The sequence below is a fragment of the Aphelocoma coerulescens genome, chromosome 12 (assembly GCF_041296385.1).
Source record: "Aphelocoma coerulescens isolate FSJ_1873_10779 chromosome 12, UR_Acoe_1.0, whole genome shotgun sequence".
NCBI classification, from domain to species: Eukaryota; Metazoa; Chordata; class Aves; order Passeriformes; family Corvidae; genus Aphelocoma; species Aphelocoma coerulescens.
In genome coordinates this window covers 8,273,258-8,287,908 of record NC_091026.1, presented here as the reverse complement: position 1 = coordinate 8,287,908, position 14,651 = coordinate 8,273,258, and the positions used below count along the sequence as shown (strand labels likewise).

At 37.2% G+C, this 14,651-nt stretch overlaps 1 protein-coding gene across 9 annotated transcripts in view; it reads left to right on the top strand.

Annotated features, from left to right (window-relative positions):
• ERC2 (ELKS/RAB6-interacting/CAST family member 2) overlaps positions 1-14,651 on the top strand; it is a 419,948-nt gene that overhangs the window by 234,304 nt on the left and 170,993 nt on the right. The window contains exon 14 of one of the 9 annotated variants that reach the window (XM_069027753.1): positions 6,613-6,789. The exons of the other annotated variants lie outside the window; for them this stretch is intronic. Within the exon in view, the coding sequence (XP_068883854.1) occupies positions 6,613-6,739 (127 nt within the window). The 3' untranslated portion in view covers positions 6,740-6,789. Of the gene's footprint in view, positions 1-6,612; positions 6,790-14,651 lie in introns of those variants that run through there. 9 annotated transcript variants of the gene reach the window in all.

The window sequence follows — 14,651 nt, the reverse complement described above, 5'->3', positions numbered from 1 at the left end:
AGACGTCCAAAATTAAATTAATATTCACTAAAATAAGACATTAAATTTGTCTCAGCTGATCTGCAGTTATCTTTGAGTTTGCCTTCTATAAGCACTGTAAGGAGAGTTTGCTTGTAGAAGTGTTCACAAACCCACTAAATCTTAGCTTGTTTTAAATAATGGTGGCTGTCTGTATGCATCCCTGAGTGAAATTTGATTATAAAAGTTGTCTACCCCAGTCTCTGGAAAGGCATGTAAAAACCCCAGACACAGGTGATAGGCGGGCCAACTTTTATAAGAAACAGCTTTTTTCCTACCCTGCATTTTTTAAAATAGCTAGGTTTTGTGATAGTAGAAGTGTACCTGTGGTGGCTTATTTTCTTTGATCCTGTGCAAGTCAGCCCTGTGAGTGATGTCATGCATCCAGGCAGACTGACAGTTTTACCTCTCGTTCAGAATAAAGTGGCTCCTTTTGCTGTGGCACAGAAGAGCTGTGGTGTGGTAGGATTTGTGGGAATCTGCTAATGGTTAGAGCTTTGCAGTGTGCCTGCTTCCATCTAGGATAGCTGAATCTATGTCTGTGCAAATAATCAAGTTTGACTGAATAGTTATTAGGTATTATAAAAATAAATTGAAACACATATTGAAAGGCTAGATACATGGTAATCCACAGGCAAAGTCTAGCAGTGGTTGTGGGTTTTTTCTGTGTTATTCTGTTATCATAAAGCAAGCAGGGAGTTGCTTTAAAGAGAGTGTAAGGAAAATAGCCTGACTTGGAAAACTCAGTATTGTGGTAAATCTGGCAAGACTATGAGAGGAAGAAAATTTTCCTCACTTATATTCCTTCAGGTGACTAAAACTCAGACTGATAAGAACAGTGGCAGGTTAATTGACCACCAGGTAAAAGATTCATGTTGAGAGCTGATATCCTGCCTCATGAAGGAATGAAGTGATTCCTTGGATGCTGACCCCTGTGGTTGGAGCATGTTTTCTAGATGAGAAAGACCATAAATTCTTCTGTGTAGAATGTACATGAAAACAATGTAAACGCATACAGAGAATATTTGATGTGTTCTAATCCCAGTGCTGCTACAGCACTTGTATAAATCAGTTGAACAACAAAGCAATCAGGTTGGGATCTCCAAAGAAAAGCAGGCATAGATAATACAGAGTGTAATATCAGTCCTGTGTTTGTATAGGCAAGAGTTTATACCAGCTCAAGGTGAAAAACAGCAAGTTCCAGGGTCCTACTTGCCAAATGTGTGGAAATCCTGGAAAACTCTATAGTTCCCTAAATTAAGGAAGCAGTACTGGGACAAGAGCTGAGCTCAAATGAACTGCACAGTAATGTACTGTATATTCTTTCTGAAATATTAATGTACTACACTTCATAGGCAGGCAGTAGTAACAGTCAAAAGTTAGTTGTTGAAGTCAAAGTCAAGAAAAGGAAAGTGAAGACATTAATAAATTAAGATGTATAAGGGAAAAGCTTTGTCAAAACAAAAGGAAACGCTCTCCAGTGAGAAAAAAAGTATTTGTCTGAAATCTGGTACAAGCAAGTTTTTCCTCCATTGGAAGGTAGGGGAATTGTCTACGAAATTTTGAGACTCTGGAGGGTTTAAGCTGTGTGACCTTCAGAGATTTCGACAGTGTGACTGGCTCCCTTGGAGTCACAACTGGGACAGTCTGGGGGTAGCAAAGCATGTTTTCTTAGGGAAAACAGTAGAGGTACCAGCTGTTGTTAGGAACCATCATGTCAGTAACATGAGGTGAATAACCATGGTTGATAACTATTACCTGAAAATTCCTCGTATCAGAGATTACTTTTTTTCCACTAGTGGAAATGAGTGATCTGATCTTCAGCTAGTTTATAACTAGAGTTTGGATCTTGTAATACAGCAGAACAAGCTAACAGGTTTCAGTGGGGAAAAGCTCCTGGTTAAATGAAGTGAGCTGCAGGAAGCAGTAGTCATGACACAGTTGGGCAGAGACAGATGTGCAGATGAATAACTGAAATTAATAGCAGGCACCCTTAGAGGGCTGGTTAATCTGCCAGGAGAGAGTCTGTCTCTTTTCTACCCACTTGTACATCAGCTCATAAAAAATACAAATGAGCCCAGTAGCAGCAAGAGCCTTAAGATCTGCTTCCTCATTAGTGAAACTTCAGAGAAGCATTCCCTATAGCTCTGTATCTTTTTCTACCTTTTAAGCAAAGTTGTTTGCCAAAACTATGTAGACTGAGTTCTTAGGGTAGGGGGAGAGAGAGTAGTGGAATGAATCTATAAAAAGAAGAGTTTATCTTGAATTATTTTGGTAAACTGTATATTTAAGGGTTTTAGTGATGAAAAAGATATTGTTATATTTGATAAATGGTTTTTGTAATCTGGAGATGGACTTTCTTTTGTGGTTTATATTTTTGTTCATGTTGTAGCCCACTGAGGGCAGCACTGTTAGTAGATCATGTGATATTGTGATCATTCTGAGCTATTAGGGTAGCAAATTCTGTTTTACACAGCTAGGGCCAACCTAAGGAAGAGCGATCCAAGGATGTCTTTTCCTGTCAGCATGGCAAAGTTCATGAACTGTAAGTTGTGTGCATAATGTTGAAAGAAAAACAAAGTTGCCAGTTGGGGTGGGAGGAAATGCCCTTTCCAGAAGCTGAGAATAGAAAAACAGGGTAGAGAAGGCTAAACCAATACTCAGGTTTAGAATGAATCTTTTTCCTGTAGTTGTGGAAAAGCCAAAAAATAAGTGAGATCAACAAGTAGAAAGAAGAGGTCACTGGTCAAGACGTACATTAGGGGTTGTTCAATTGCAGTGATAATTGAAGCTGATAAAGTTAGCTAAGGGGTTTTCTAGCACTGGAAAACCCCAGAGGATGTAAACAACTTTGTTCCCTCTGTCTTCCTTCTGAAATTGCCCAGTGAAAGCTGGAGCTTGCTTCAAGCACTCTCTCACAATTTATCTTCTCTTTGACCTTTTGTTTGCATATGCTGCCTAATATATAGCAATTACCTGAAAGCTATTTGTAGTCATCATTTGGGATCATGTGTCTGGTTATGTGAAACTGCTTTTTTTGAAAAGTTGGAATAAAAACTGTTCCAGGCAAAACAACCAAAAAGCAGAATTGTAAAACTGGTTGCACATGTGTTTAGTGTAATGAAATTTATGCCTGACTCTCTCCCTAATGCTGCATAATAGATCATGATGATCTTATTTCTGTACAGTGTAATCTCCTGTGTGTCTGGGTTATCTGACTGCTACACTTTTGTTCAAATTGATTTGAGAGCTTCTTTCTCTCCTTTTCTCCTCTCCCTCATAAAGACTAATCATGTGCATGTTTCTGTGTTTCTTTTAAAGACCTAGTTTATGCTCATCAGCAGCTCTTACAAAGGTGTTCATGTACTTTCCTAAATTGACACACTCTGCCCCTTCACAAGTTCTTTGACTGTATTTATCCACACTCATGTTTAGAGGAAGGGGCCTCCAAGCATGAAAGATCCAGAAGACAACAACAGTAGAGAGCAGTGATGCATGTTTGAAGTTATTACAGTGGTGTACTGACTTGTAAACCTGTATGATTTACTTCAGAATTTTGTTCATTCAGTTTTATAAGATCTTTGTCAATTTTTCTGTGCCTGTCGACATCTATAAAACACATACATGCACACATGTACATTTTGTATTTGTCAGCGATGTGGAAGACCCTTTAAACCCCTTCTGCAGTCTAATAGGTTCAGGAATGACTGCTTTTAAAAGCACTTACTGACCTGATGGAGACAGGAAAATCACATACTTTTAAAATGCAAGGTTTTCTATGTCAGAAATATTATTCATTAGCAAAATTGTTCATTTATCTAAATTTATCCTTAGCCTGTGCTTAAGTACTTCCTATAGGTCTGTAATTACCAGCTGACATGCCAGTTCCACACACAGTGTCAAGAGATTCAGAAGCTTTGCTCCCTCTAGGGAACCTCAGAGACCAAGAAACATATTAATCATTTAGAACAAAAGTAGTATCATTTCACAAACTTTACAACATTTGTGGAATTACTCAAATTATTCCTGTTTAAGGGCAAAAGTATTTGTGTTTCCTTACCTGCCTTCTCTACACAACAAATATGTTGGCTGCCAGTTTCATACAGAGTTTGTTTATGTTTGACACAGTAGGGATGGCCTGCACTTTCTCAATCATCTGCTGTATTTGCATAACCTTGCAGAGTTAATGGCTGCCATTCTGACAAATTAAGCTGGTTTCCTATGTCTTTAATGGATTAAGTCCTCTTGGACAAGTTATACTTTATTTTAATCCATGAATAGTGTTTGCTAAGTGTTGTAAATAATACATTCTTTTGTTTTATTCTATTGTCATTTGACTTGCATGCTAAAACCCATATATATGAAGCATGCTAAACAAATATGGAACAAAACAAGTTATTTATCTATATTAAGATAGAATTAACGATTATCAATGTTTAATAGAAGAAAAAAAAGAGTTATGATTTAATTACTGTCAAATATTTGAAAACATTTTGGCTGTGAGAGTATTCTTACTTTTTAAGCTTTGATTCTGTTACAATAGAATCTTAGTTCCTGATTCCTGAAAATGATATAATTTACACTGTGTGTTCCAAGTGTAGCAGGAACATTGCAGCATGTGGTTTGTATGATAACCGAGCTCCCTGACAGCTGCAACATGCATTGGAGTTGTCAATATGTGTGAACAGGTTACAGGCAAAATATGGGAATGGAATGCATGCTAATGTTATAAATTCCTGAAAATGTCATGTTTTGCAGGTAAGATTGTGTTTAAAAATAACAATCTGTGGGAATTGAACAACACTGAATCTGAGGCAACATCACCTAACTATTTATAGAGCAGTATTTTGACAATTTGTAAATGATCTATAATGGACATCCTGGTATGGTAGAGGGGTAGTGCTTCTGCAGTTTTTACTCTACAGATAACTGGAGGTCTAAAGCTACTTCTTTTCATGTAAATAACTTTTTACTGGAGTTTTTTTCAGCATGAGATTTAGGCAATGCACTAATTTCAGACTCTTCAGGCTGTGCATTTCCTACTTCGCTGCCTGTGCATTTCTTAAGAAATACACCTGAGTGTTGGCAATGAAAATATGCATCTCTCTTCATCATATTGGCATTCATTTAGATAAATGAGAATTTTTTAACTCCACAAAATATGTGCATATGATGCTTGGATTGGAACTGCCTTGTAGCTGAAATGTTGTATTTAGCCACATAGTAGAGCTAAGTGCAGAGGAATTGAATTGTTCCTGGCTACCAGACCTTTGTTCAATTCATTAGACCACACATACTCTGCACTGATTTTTTTTTTTTTTTTTTTGTAACATGTCATATCTCTGGCAGTGTTCCTAAATTCTCTATGTTGTGCGTGCACAGGCTTATAACCTAACTCTTCTGTGTAAGCAAATTTGAAAATTCTATTTCTTCCTTGTAAGTCCTAAGCGTGAGATCTCTCCATGGACTATAGAGTAAAACAATGCCATTTGTGAGATATGACATAACAACAAAATATTAAACAGGAGCTTAATTCTCCCCATCCTCCTCGGGACCATGGCGGTGGGCCTCCTACTGGGAAATACAATGATCTATTATTAAAACGACAGCCCCACCTAGGGAGACAACAGCCCAATTCAAAGGACAGAGCCAAAAGCGCCTCCACTACCACCACTACCAGCAATTGGGATCAGCTGGTGCACTAACAATCCCTGGATTTAAACATCTGGTGGCAGGGCTTTCTCAGTGGAGGTCTGTTGGCTGTGGAATTCTCTTACACACACACATACATGGTTTAACAAAGCCAAAGTTTTTTTATCCTCAGGGTACAGTGTCAGGCGATTTCCTTTCCCAGGCAGAAGCATTTGCTGATGGTTCCATTGGCATCCAGTGCTGCAGTACAAGAATTGTCCAGGAGGGATACAGCCAGTCTTGCCAGAGGATGAGCTGCTCTGCAGTGTCAGTTCTTCGCCAGTTCTCCACAGCTAGCAGAGCCCTTGAAGGAGCGCAGTGTTAGAAAATCTCTTGTTCTTCCTTGGGAATTTGTCATTTTTGCATGTTTTCTCAGTTTTACAGAGGGCTGCACACAGCTAGGAATCAGTAAGTCAGGACATGTGTGCTCTCCTGTTCTCCATCCTAGAGCTTACGTTCAACTGCCCAATTTCCCAGGGTGCTTCTTTAATTAATCGTCTCAAAATGGGAAAACTTCATTTGTGTTTTGCAGGTATGGTTCTGCAATGCTTTTTGCCATCTGTATCACACCCATAAAATATGTCTGTGTTAAGGACAACATTTCAAATTTGAGGTTACTGTAAAAAAATAACTAAGCTACTACAAGCAGCCAGGCTGCAGTGGCAAAGAGAAGACAGTGAATTTATCTTGCGGCTGTGGCCTGTTGTCCTGCCTCATGGAGGAGGGATTGGTGTTCTCCCAGGTTATCTCTGGACACTTTCTTCCTACAAGTTGAGTGTTTCTTTTAGGATCAGGTGAAATCTGCAATTGCCATCGTTTATTTGGTACTATTATACGTATTTCAATTTATGAGCTCCTAAATCAAACATAACATGACTTATTTCACGTCATGGTTTATTTCAGGGTGTTAGGAAATCAGGACCACACAGAGGAAACAATACTCAACACAGAAATGAGAATGAAGAAAACTGTGAAGGAGGAATTAAAACATATCCGTGGGGTTATGATGTTGCATGACAGAGGAGTGTAACACAGTACTAAGTGCTGTAATGTAGATACAAAGCAGGACAATTCTTCCTCTCTGCCCCCAAATCTTCTACTTTGCTAAGTAAACATAAAAAAGTTTAGCTGAAGAAGATAAAATATGTGTACTGACTTTTGAGTGGTCTTCAACCACCTTTTAGCTGCTTATCTACATGATGAAAATTCATTGTGAAGCCTGTGATAAGGAGATGCTGCTACTCTTAAAATGTCTGTAAAACTTTAGGTGTAACTACAGTCTAGAATAGTGCAGTACATTGGCTTTCACTCTGAAAATGCAAAAGGAAAAGTTTAAGTGAGGGAAATTAGAAATGTCTTCTGTGCTATTTTAACCAACCTTGGTTTGAAGACTGTGGTAGTAAGTAAATGCAAGTTACTTTTCCATCTCTCTCTCAGCTGGTTATGAATGGCAATGACAGAGGCCAGGACACCAATACATTTACATAAAGTGCCCTGGGAATGATGATTAATTGAGAGGTATTAATTTCAGCAAGTGAGTTAAAAAAAATAGCCTGATTTCTAACTAGTTATGTAGTTTTATGTTTAGTTTCTTTAATTACTTTTATGTACTTCATGTAGCTAAGTTGACACATGTTCTTCTCGGTGTAACAGTTTATATAGAAATAAATAAATATGCTTTTATATGTTAGTGTAGAGGGAAATATATTCAACAATACTGCAGAATATGTGTTGTTGATGTTTGTGGAAGATAAATACTTGAAAGACACAAGTGTATATCCTTCACTTAGATTTTTTAAAATTTGTTTTACTTTTAGACTAAGCTGGCTATTTTTAATTCTCTTTTACCTTTTTCTTTGAAGTCATTTTTGTACTTCTGAACAAAAGAAACCCGTGCAGTGCAGGGTAAAATTCAAGACGGTTGTGTATTTATTGTATAAAAGAAGGACATTTATTTCTTTATGTGAAAAATGATGTTAATTGTTTTGGGTATTCGAGATAATACTGTGTTTATTTCTGAAATAAAAGAAGTCCAGGCTATAAAAGGGGATAGAAATTAGTTTTATGTGCTTGCACTAAAAGCCGTTATTGAATACACACAAGTAAAAAAAATTAATGCAAATAGCAGAATCCAAAATATTCTCGAAGTCATATTAGCTAACTTAACTAATACCCACTCTTATATAAAATAAACACCAAGCTTCACCACCTTCCCTCAGGCATAGTTAAGGAGTACTGGAATGTTGTTCCAAGATGGCACGTGTCTTTGCAGTTCTAATATCATCATTATCCAATAGATGCTATCCCACAAGTGGGAAAACAAAAATGTATTCCAGAGCCTTTTCTGCTGTCTACATGTGTGGTAAAAAATTTCCATGCACCACATGTCTCTTCACTATATCTGTATGGTGTCTGCCAAAATAAATATTTTATTCCATTTATTTTCAGTTGGTATTGCATAGGTCCTTCTAAGATTAAACAGTCAAAGGTCAAATAAGTTGAGATGAACTATCGTTTTAAAATAGTTGTGCTGCTCATAATTATGTGTATAGAGGTTTTTAGATATGTACACATATATGTACATACATCTATAGATACACAGACATATTTGATTAAAAGCTGAGGATGTTTGCTCAGCAGAGAAGCAAAACCATCATTATCTGATTGTACATGGAATCCAGTGGCTGCTAATCAAACCCGGGGCTGCATCTGGTTAAACATACTTGGCATAGACTTGTTACAATTAGAGGTTTTGCCATGTCAAGGGAATCTTTCACTCAAAGCAGCGACCCATATTGTACTGAACAAACACATGAGTTTTTAATTGAGAACAATAGCTTAACAAACCACTTCCCAGGACCACTGAAAGAAAAAAATGTGCCTGTGGCAATTCTGGCACTGAACTGTGTTTATTTGAATCCATTTATTCCAAGCCAGGGTTCAATATACCAAGCAAATAAAAAAAAAATTAAAGTCAACATGGAAAACAGAGTTAAAGTGAGAAAAATATAGTATGCTGAAATGTAATGCTACTCTGTAACTGAAATACTTGTGATTTTGCAGATCTGTGTGTATATACTTGTGTTCTCTACTCTCATAACTTTTAAACTTGAAGATTTGCACTTAAATTATTTTGTTCCTATGTGTATGAATTTCACTATGTATATAGGTATGATGTAGTATGTATTTACATTATAAAGTGAGCATTGAATATGGCTTTTGTTATACAGAATTTATGCTACATCTGTATTTCACAAAACAACTTGGTATAAATTATTATATATTTAAAAATAGCTGGAAATGGTAACAAGAGCATAATAAACAATGAAGAACAAAATGCTTAGTTTGGGAGGTTAGGTGTTATGTACACTAGCCAGTGCCACAAATTTTTAACTAGTACATGTGGTATTCTAAATTCAATAATTTCTAAATATGAATACATTTCTAAAGATATTAGTTAGCCCAAGGTAAATGACTGAAATAGAATAGCAAAAACTTGGCACAGTATTTATGATGCTGGAATAAATATTTTAGTTCTAGTCTCTGTTTTTCTACAGCTTTCTCAAGATTTTGAAGTCACAGTTTAATAATAATTTTTTCAACCTGAGGTTTCCAGTAGAAAAATATTATCATCTGTTGATTACATGCAGCTGTAGTTAAAGTTGGGTACTCAAAAAAGGAGGCAACCAGATTAGTGGAGACTTTTAAAGGTCGAATTTTTAAGGTTTGTCATCTTGACAGTTGGTCTTGTACTCAAAGCATTAATTTTTGTCTACTCTGCCATCCCATTGGTTCAGTTTCTGAGTCGTGACTGGAACGAACCAACTTCATACCAGAGACACAAAGGTAAAAGGAAAAAGCAGGGAGGACAGTGAAAGGGAAAGGTAGAAAGGTGTGTACTGTAGTCATGGAGGACACAGTTCAGTTTACCTGTGTGATAGAGCTCGGGAAATGTTGGTGAGGGGCTCAACACGCATCATAAAAATGCTGTAGACAGTTCTACAAAAGATGGAAAAGTCTGCAAGAGTGGCCAGTAAACCTGAAATAGTAAAGGAGCAGAATCTTACAGGTGAGTAAACTGTTATGGAAATGCAATGTACAGTTTGTAAAGGAGGATGTGTGTATAGACAACGTGGAGTACCTGCAGCTGTGTGAGCTACTCACTCAGAGAGAACATGCTTAGGAAGTTCTGCCAGTAGGGAACTGATTGGGGGGGGGGATGCATAATCCCAAAACTTTTTTGTTTTGAGCAGGAATTTGAGGCCATTTTACCTGGAAGCAGTGTGGCCCAATCTTGTTGCAGTTCTTTATCAAACTTGGATTTTTCTTTCAGGAGACACTAAATGCAGTTTTAGGGGAGTTATTAACAGATCAATAATGTTAGTAAGCATGAATTCTGTAGAAACTTGCTCTTGTGGTTCTTTTTTTTTGGAAAGCATGTTGCTTCTGGTAAACCTTATTCTACATCAGATAGTGTTTGACTATGACTGTTGTGCCCTGGCATCCAAGAGGACAAACTGTACTCTGGGGTGCATGAAACACAGTATAAACAGGTGTTTAAAAGAAGAGTATTATTCCATTGTATTCAGCATTGCTGTGACCTCACCTGGAGTACTGTGAGCAGTTCTGGGACCACCATTTAAGAAGGACATTAAGGTGTTGGAATGCATCTAGAGGAGGGCAGCAAAGCTGATGAAAGGGCTGGAAGGTATGTCCTATGAGGACAGCCTAAGGACTTTGACTTTTCCAGTTTGAAGAAAAGGAGACTGAGGGACAAACTTGGCTCTCCACAGCTTCCCAAGGCAGGGAGATGAGGAGGGAGGTGCTGATTTCTTCTCTCTGGGATCCAGTGATAGGACATATCATGTGGGGAACGTTTAGACTGGACATTAGGAAGCATTTTTTACAGACAGGGTGGTCAAACAGTAGGACAGGCTTCCTAGAGAGGTGGTCAGTGCCCATCCCTGTCAGTGTTTGAGAGGCACTTGGACTAACGTGCACTAACTTTTCATCAGGCAGTTGGACTTACATGGTCACTGTAGGTCCATCCCAGCTGAACTGCTCCATACAAGGAGCATTTCTGTCCTCCTGCAGGTAATTTAAAATTGGAGTAAACACCCTCTTTTATGATCAGCTGGCATGATGGAAATGCAGTTTTTTCACACTTCAGCCTTTTTGCACCGCTGGGCTCCAACACTGCACGGATCTTTGAGCGTTTAGAGCTGTGGTGTCAGTTTTGTTAAAACAAAGCTAAAATGTTTTTCTAATCAATGAAAACTGATTTCTTGTATCATAAACAGAATGTATGTGTTTATGATTTTGTGCAGTTTCCTCTCATTATTTTTAGTAGTATTGTGTAACTTCAGTGTTAGGATAGTTTTGTGGTGCTGCTGATGTTTACATTGGACTCTACTGCAAATAGTGTTGCTTAAGCCTTGTGTTGGGTGATAGGCAATGAAAGGTTCTTGAACTAGAGAGTGTGGGTTTTTTGTCTTGTGGGCACATGACACCTCAGTAACATGGAAAGAGTAACCTAAGAAGTAAATTACTTGACTGGATGTTGAAAATTCAATATTGTTTCATTCTTCTATGTAATATTGATAATAAGATAAGCCTGAAGCATGAATTCATTCAAGTAATACAAAGTTTGTGCAATCCCGCTGCTTGCATGCTGTCACACTAAGTCACTACAGCTTAGAGTTTTCTTACTGATTTCCTGAAGACTTATTTCATCACTGGAATCTCCTCCTGGCCATAGCATAGCTTTTTTTATTACTGTTTCTTTATACATTTGTCCCAGAATGAATTCCAACTTGTTGACAGCACAGCCTTGTACTAACAGAGTAGTAGAACTGAAATATTATTATGATAAAACTGCCAAAATGGAGTAGAGGGACCCACTGTTTTTTTTCTTAGAAATGGCTTATCTTATCTGTGTTGGGGTTTTGTTTATTTTGAATGTGGCATGTTTTTAAGTTAGTCTGAAAATGCAAGAGTCAATGGATTTCATTTTTAACTTTGTACTCTAATCTCAGTGGCTGGAGTAAAAACGCTGGTAAATTTTCCACGATTGATTTAACCCTCCTGTGTGTCTTAGCCTCCATTCACAGAACCTGTTCTGGCAGCCACTGAATCTGGTTATGAGGTTGCCTCCTCAAGTTTAGCACTGCATGTTTACACTCTGCTAGTAGTGATGGTCCTTTGTACTTATATTTGCTTCTATCCTAGTTCAGTCAAAATGATCAAAGTTACGTTAAATTCTTTAATAATCTTGAATGATTTTTCTATACCAGATCATTTTGATAGAGACAGATTTACAAATACATTTGTAGTTTTACTATGAAATCGGAGGGGATGGGGATGTTAGCTTGTGATACTTATGGGAAGTTGTGCAGTTAAGATTTAGAAAAATGGAAGCTGGGCAGCTCCATTTTGCAGGATCTTGAGTGCTGTGGCAAGTGAGGCTACTGATGAAAGCAGAAAAGAGGGATTTGTTTGCACTATGTGGGTCTGCCTGTGCTCGTGTGAACGTTTGAAATGAAGTTTGTGGTTAGAGTTACAAAACCATGAGCTGATAAACCCCTGTATTTGCTGACTATTTATTTATACTGACTACTCTGCCGATACAAAAAGCGGGCAACTGTCAGCGGCACAGATGGACTCATCTTTTCCTCCTACATACAGAACAGTGTTAGAGGATGGTCAGGATTTTGGACAGCTTAGCAGGAGGAAGGCTGCACACAATATGAAGGGGAGCAATTGATAATTTTTAGATCATTATTTATTTGCAGCAATACTTTGAGCCAGAGTAGCATTCCCAGATCCACAGGATAAGACTTCCCCATTTACTGTAACCCACTGTTTTTCTTGTTTCTGTTTTCATGACAAAAGACTCACTTTTTTCAAATTGCAGCTCCTTGCTCCATCCACATTCTCCTAACTCACTAACATGCAATAAATATGGAAGCACCTCCCTCTAGTTTCCTACTGGCAGCTTTGTCGCTGCAAGTTAGTGCAAGCCTAAATGAGCCAGGGTGCTTTGAATTGATTCTTCATGCCTCAGTGAATATCAGCCTATGTAGCTGAGATAAAATTATGTAACTGTTATATTCCATTGCAAGGAAAATTTTCTTCTTTCAAATGGTTGTTTGTTCATAGGCCACTAGCCACTTTTGGCAGCATTATCATGTGAATTGTAAGCCATTCCAATTTTAAGGAAGAGGGGTTTCAAAGCATCAATAAAATAATTAGCATCCTTGAAAACTGCAGTTTGGAAATTACTTTTTCAGGCAGGATGGTATCTCTAGCTATCTCTAGCAAAATTACAGTGCATGTCAATTGATAATATATGGTGAAATGTGTGGAAAAATTTCATTGTAGTCTTATTACTTCAGTATGCACAGATGAGCTTTTCCCTGGGCTGTTGAGAGCAGGTCATTCATCACATCTTCTAATGGAAGTCATGTGTTGTGGAAATGTACTTTAGCTATTCCTATCTGGGAGAAATAAATATACATTGAAAGGTACAGTTATCATTTGGAGATAACACAATATAAAGGAGCTTTCAGTCATTCTGGAAAGAGTCATAGGCTTTGCTCTAGTTCTGAGAATAAATTTTGTAGAGTCCTTCCAGCTGCATTAATTAAAATTCATCAGAACTTGATAAAGGAAGAACTGAAGAAGGAAGATTCCTAGTGATATGTAGGCATTAGAATCATTGATGCCTTTTTCATGTAGTCATTTAATTGTGTCATAAAAAGGGCAGTAGACTCCACACTAGAAAAGCAAGAAGAGTTAATGTATCTTCATGCATGTAATGCACAACATTCAGTCACAGTGTTTTATTTTAAAAGAGATTTCAATTCTGCTATGACTGATTCCACAGTTTTCCTTGTGTTAAGAAAACATTAAAAAGCCCCGACCAAACAGTTTTAGTTACTATAGATACTGTAATGTAATCTAGAAAGTTCAACAGGAGCTAAAACATAAGTGACTTTTAGTTAATGCCATGTAAAGGTAAATATTTAATCTTGGTAAAAATCTTAAATATATATGAATGGATATGTTAAAATAATTTTTTAATTTCTTGTCTTCTTGTGAACTGCATTAGTTTTAAAATGAGGGTTTTCTTTAAGCTGAGAAAATATGTACTTATACCTCAGTTAGCAGTATGGTGTACACTGTACGTTTAGATGAACTAGAATGTGAGACTTAATGGAACATAGCTGGAGGTTATGGTTAAACTCACTTTTATTATAGCCATTTTATACACTGTTAGGATGATTTAATTAGCTAATAAGCAAAGGAAGTTATTTCAACCCTCATCTGTTAAGGGGTTGAAAGAATCAGATGGTCCATATGGCTGCATTTAAGCTTCCTGTTGTGTTTTTTTTTTCACAGTTCAGATATCTTCTTTGTATTAATCTGGGGGATCAAATAAGCCAGACATGCCTTAACTGGCACCAACAACAAAGACAAACGCCTTGTAGCTGTGAGACCTCATGAAAGCCAGACTTTGGTCTCTTTGACCTTTTTAATACCATTTACACGTCTACAGAGTCTATTAGTGACATTTTTCCTAATGTGGAATTACTCACCTTTGAGCTTAGTATAAACTGAGAACTAAAGATTAGGTATTTCATGTGACACAAAGTAGATGATGAAAATACAGGTTTTATTGAATGTATGATGCTTACATAATATTTAAGGAAATAAACTATTGTAGGATATGCATGGTTCCTGTTTCTTTTGGAACTTTATTTCACTTAGGATAATCACTAAAAATAACTTACTATAATGGATAAATACCTCCATAAAGCAATCTTCCATTCAGGAAATTACTCATTACATGTAATTTTCATGTTCAAGAAGAGACTGAGGTCTATCCTATAACAATACAAACAGTGAGTCTGCCTCACAATCTGAATTCCAGCACATTTAGT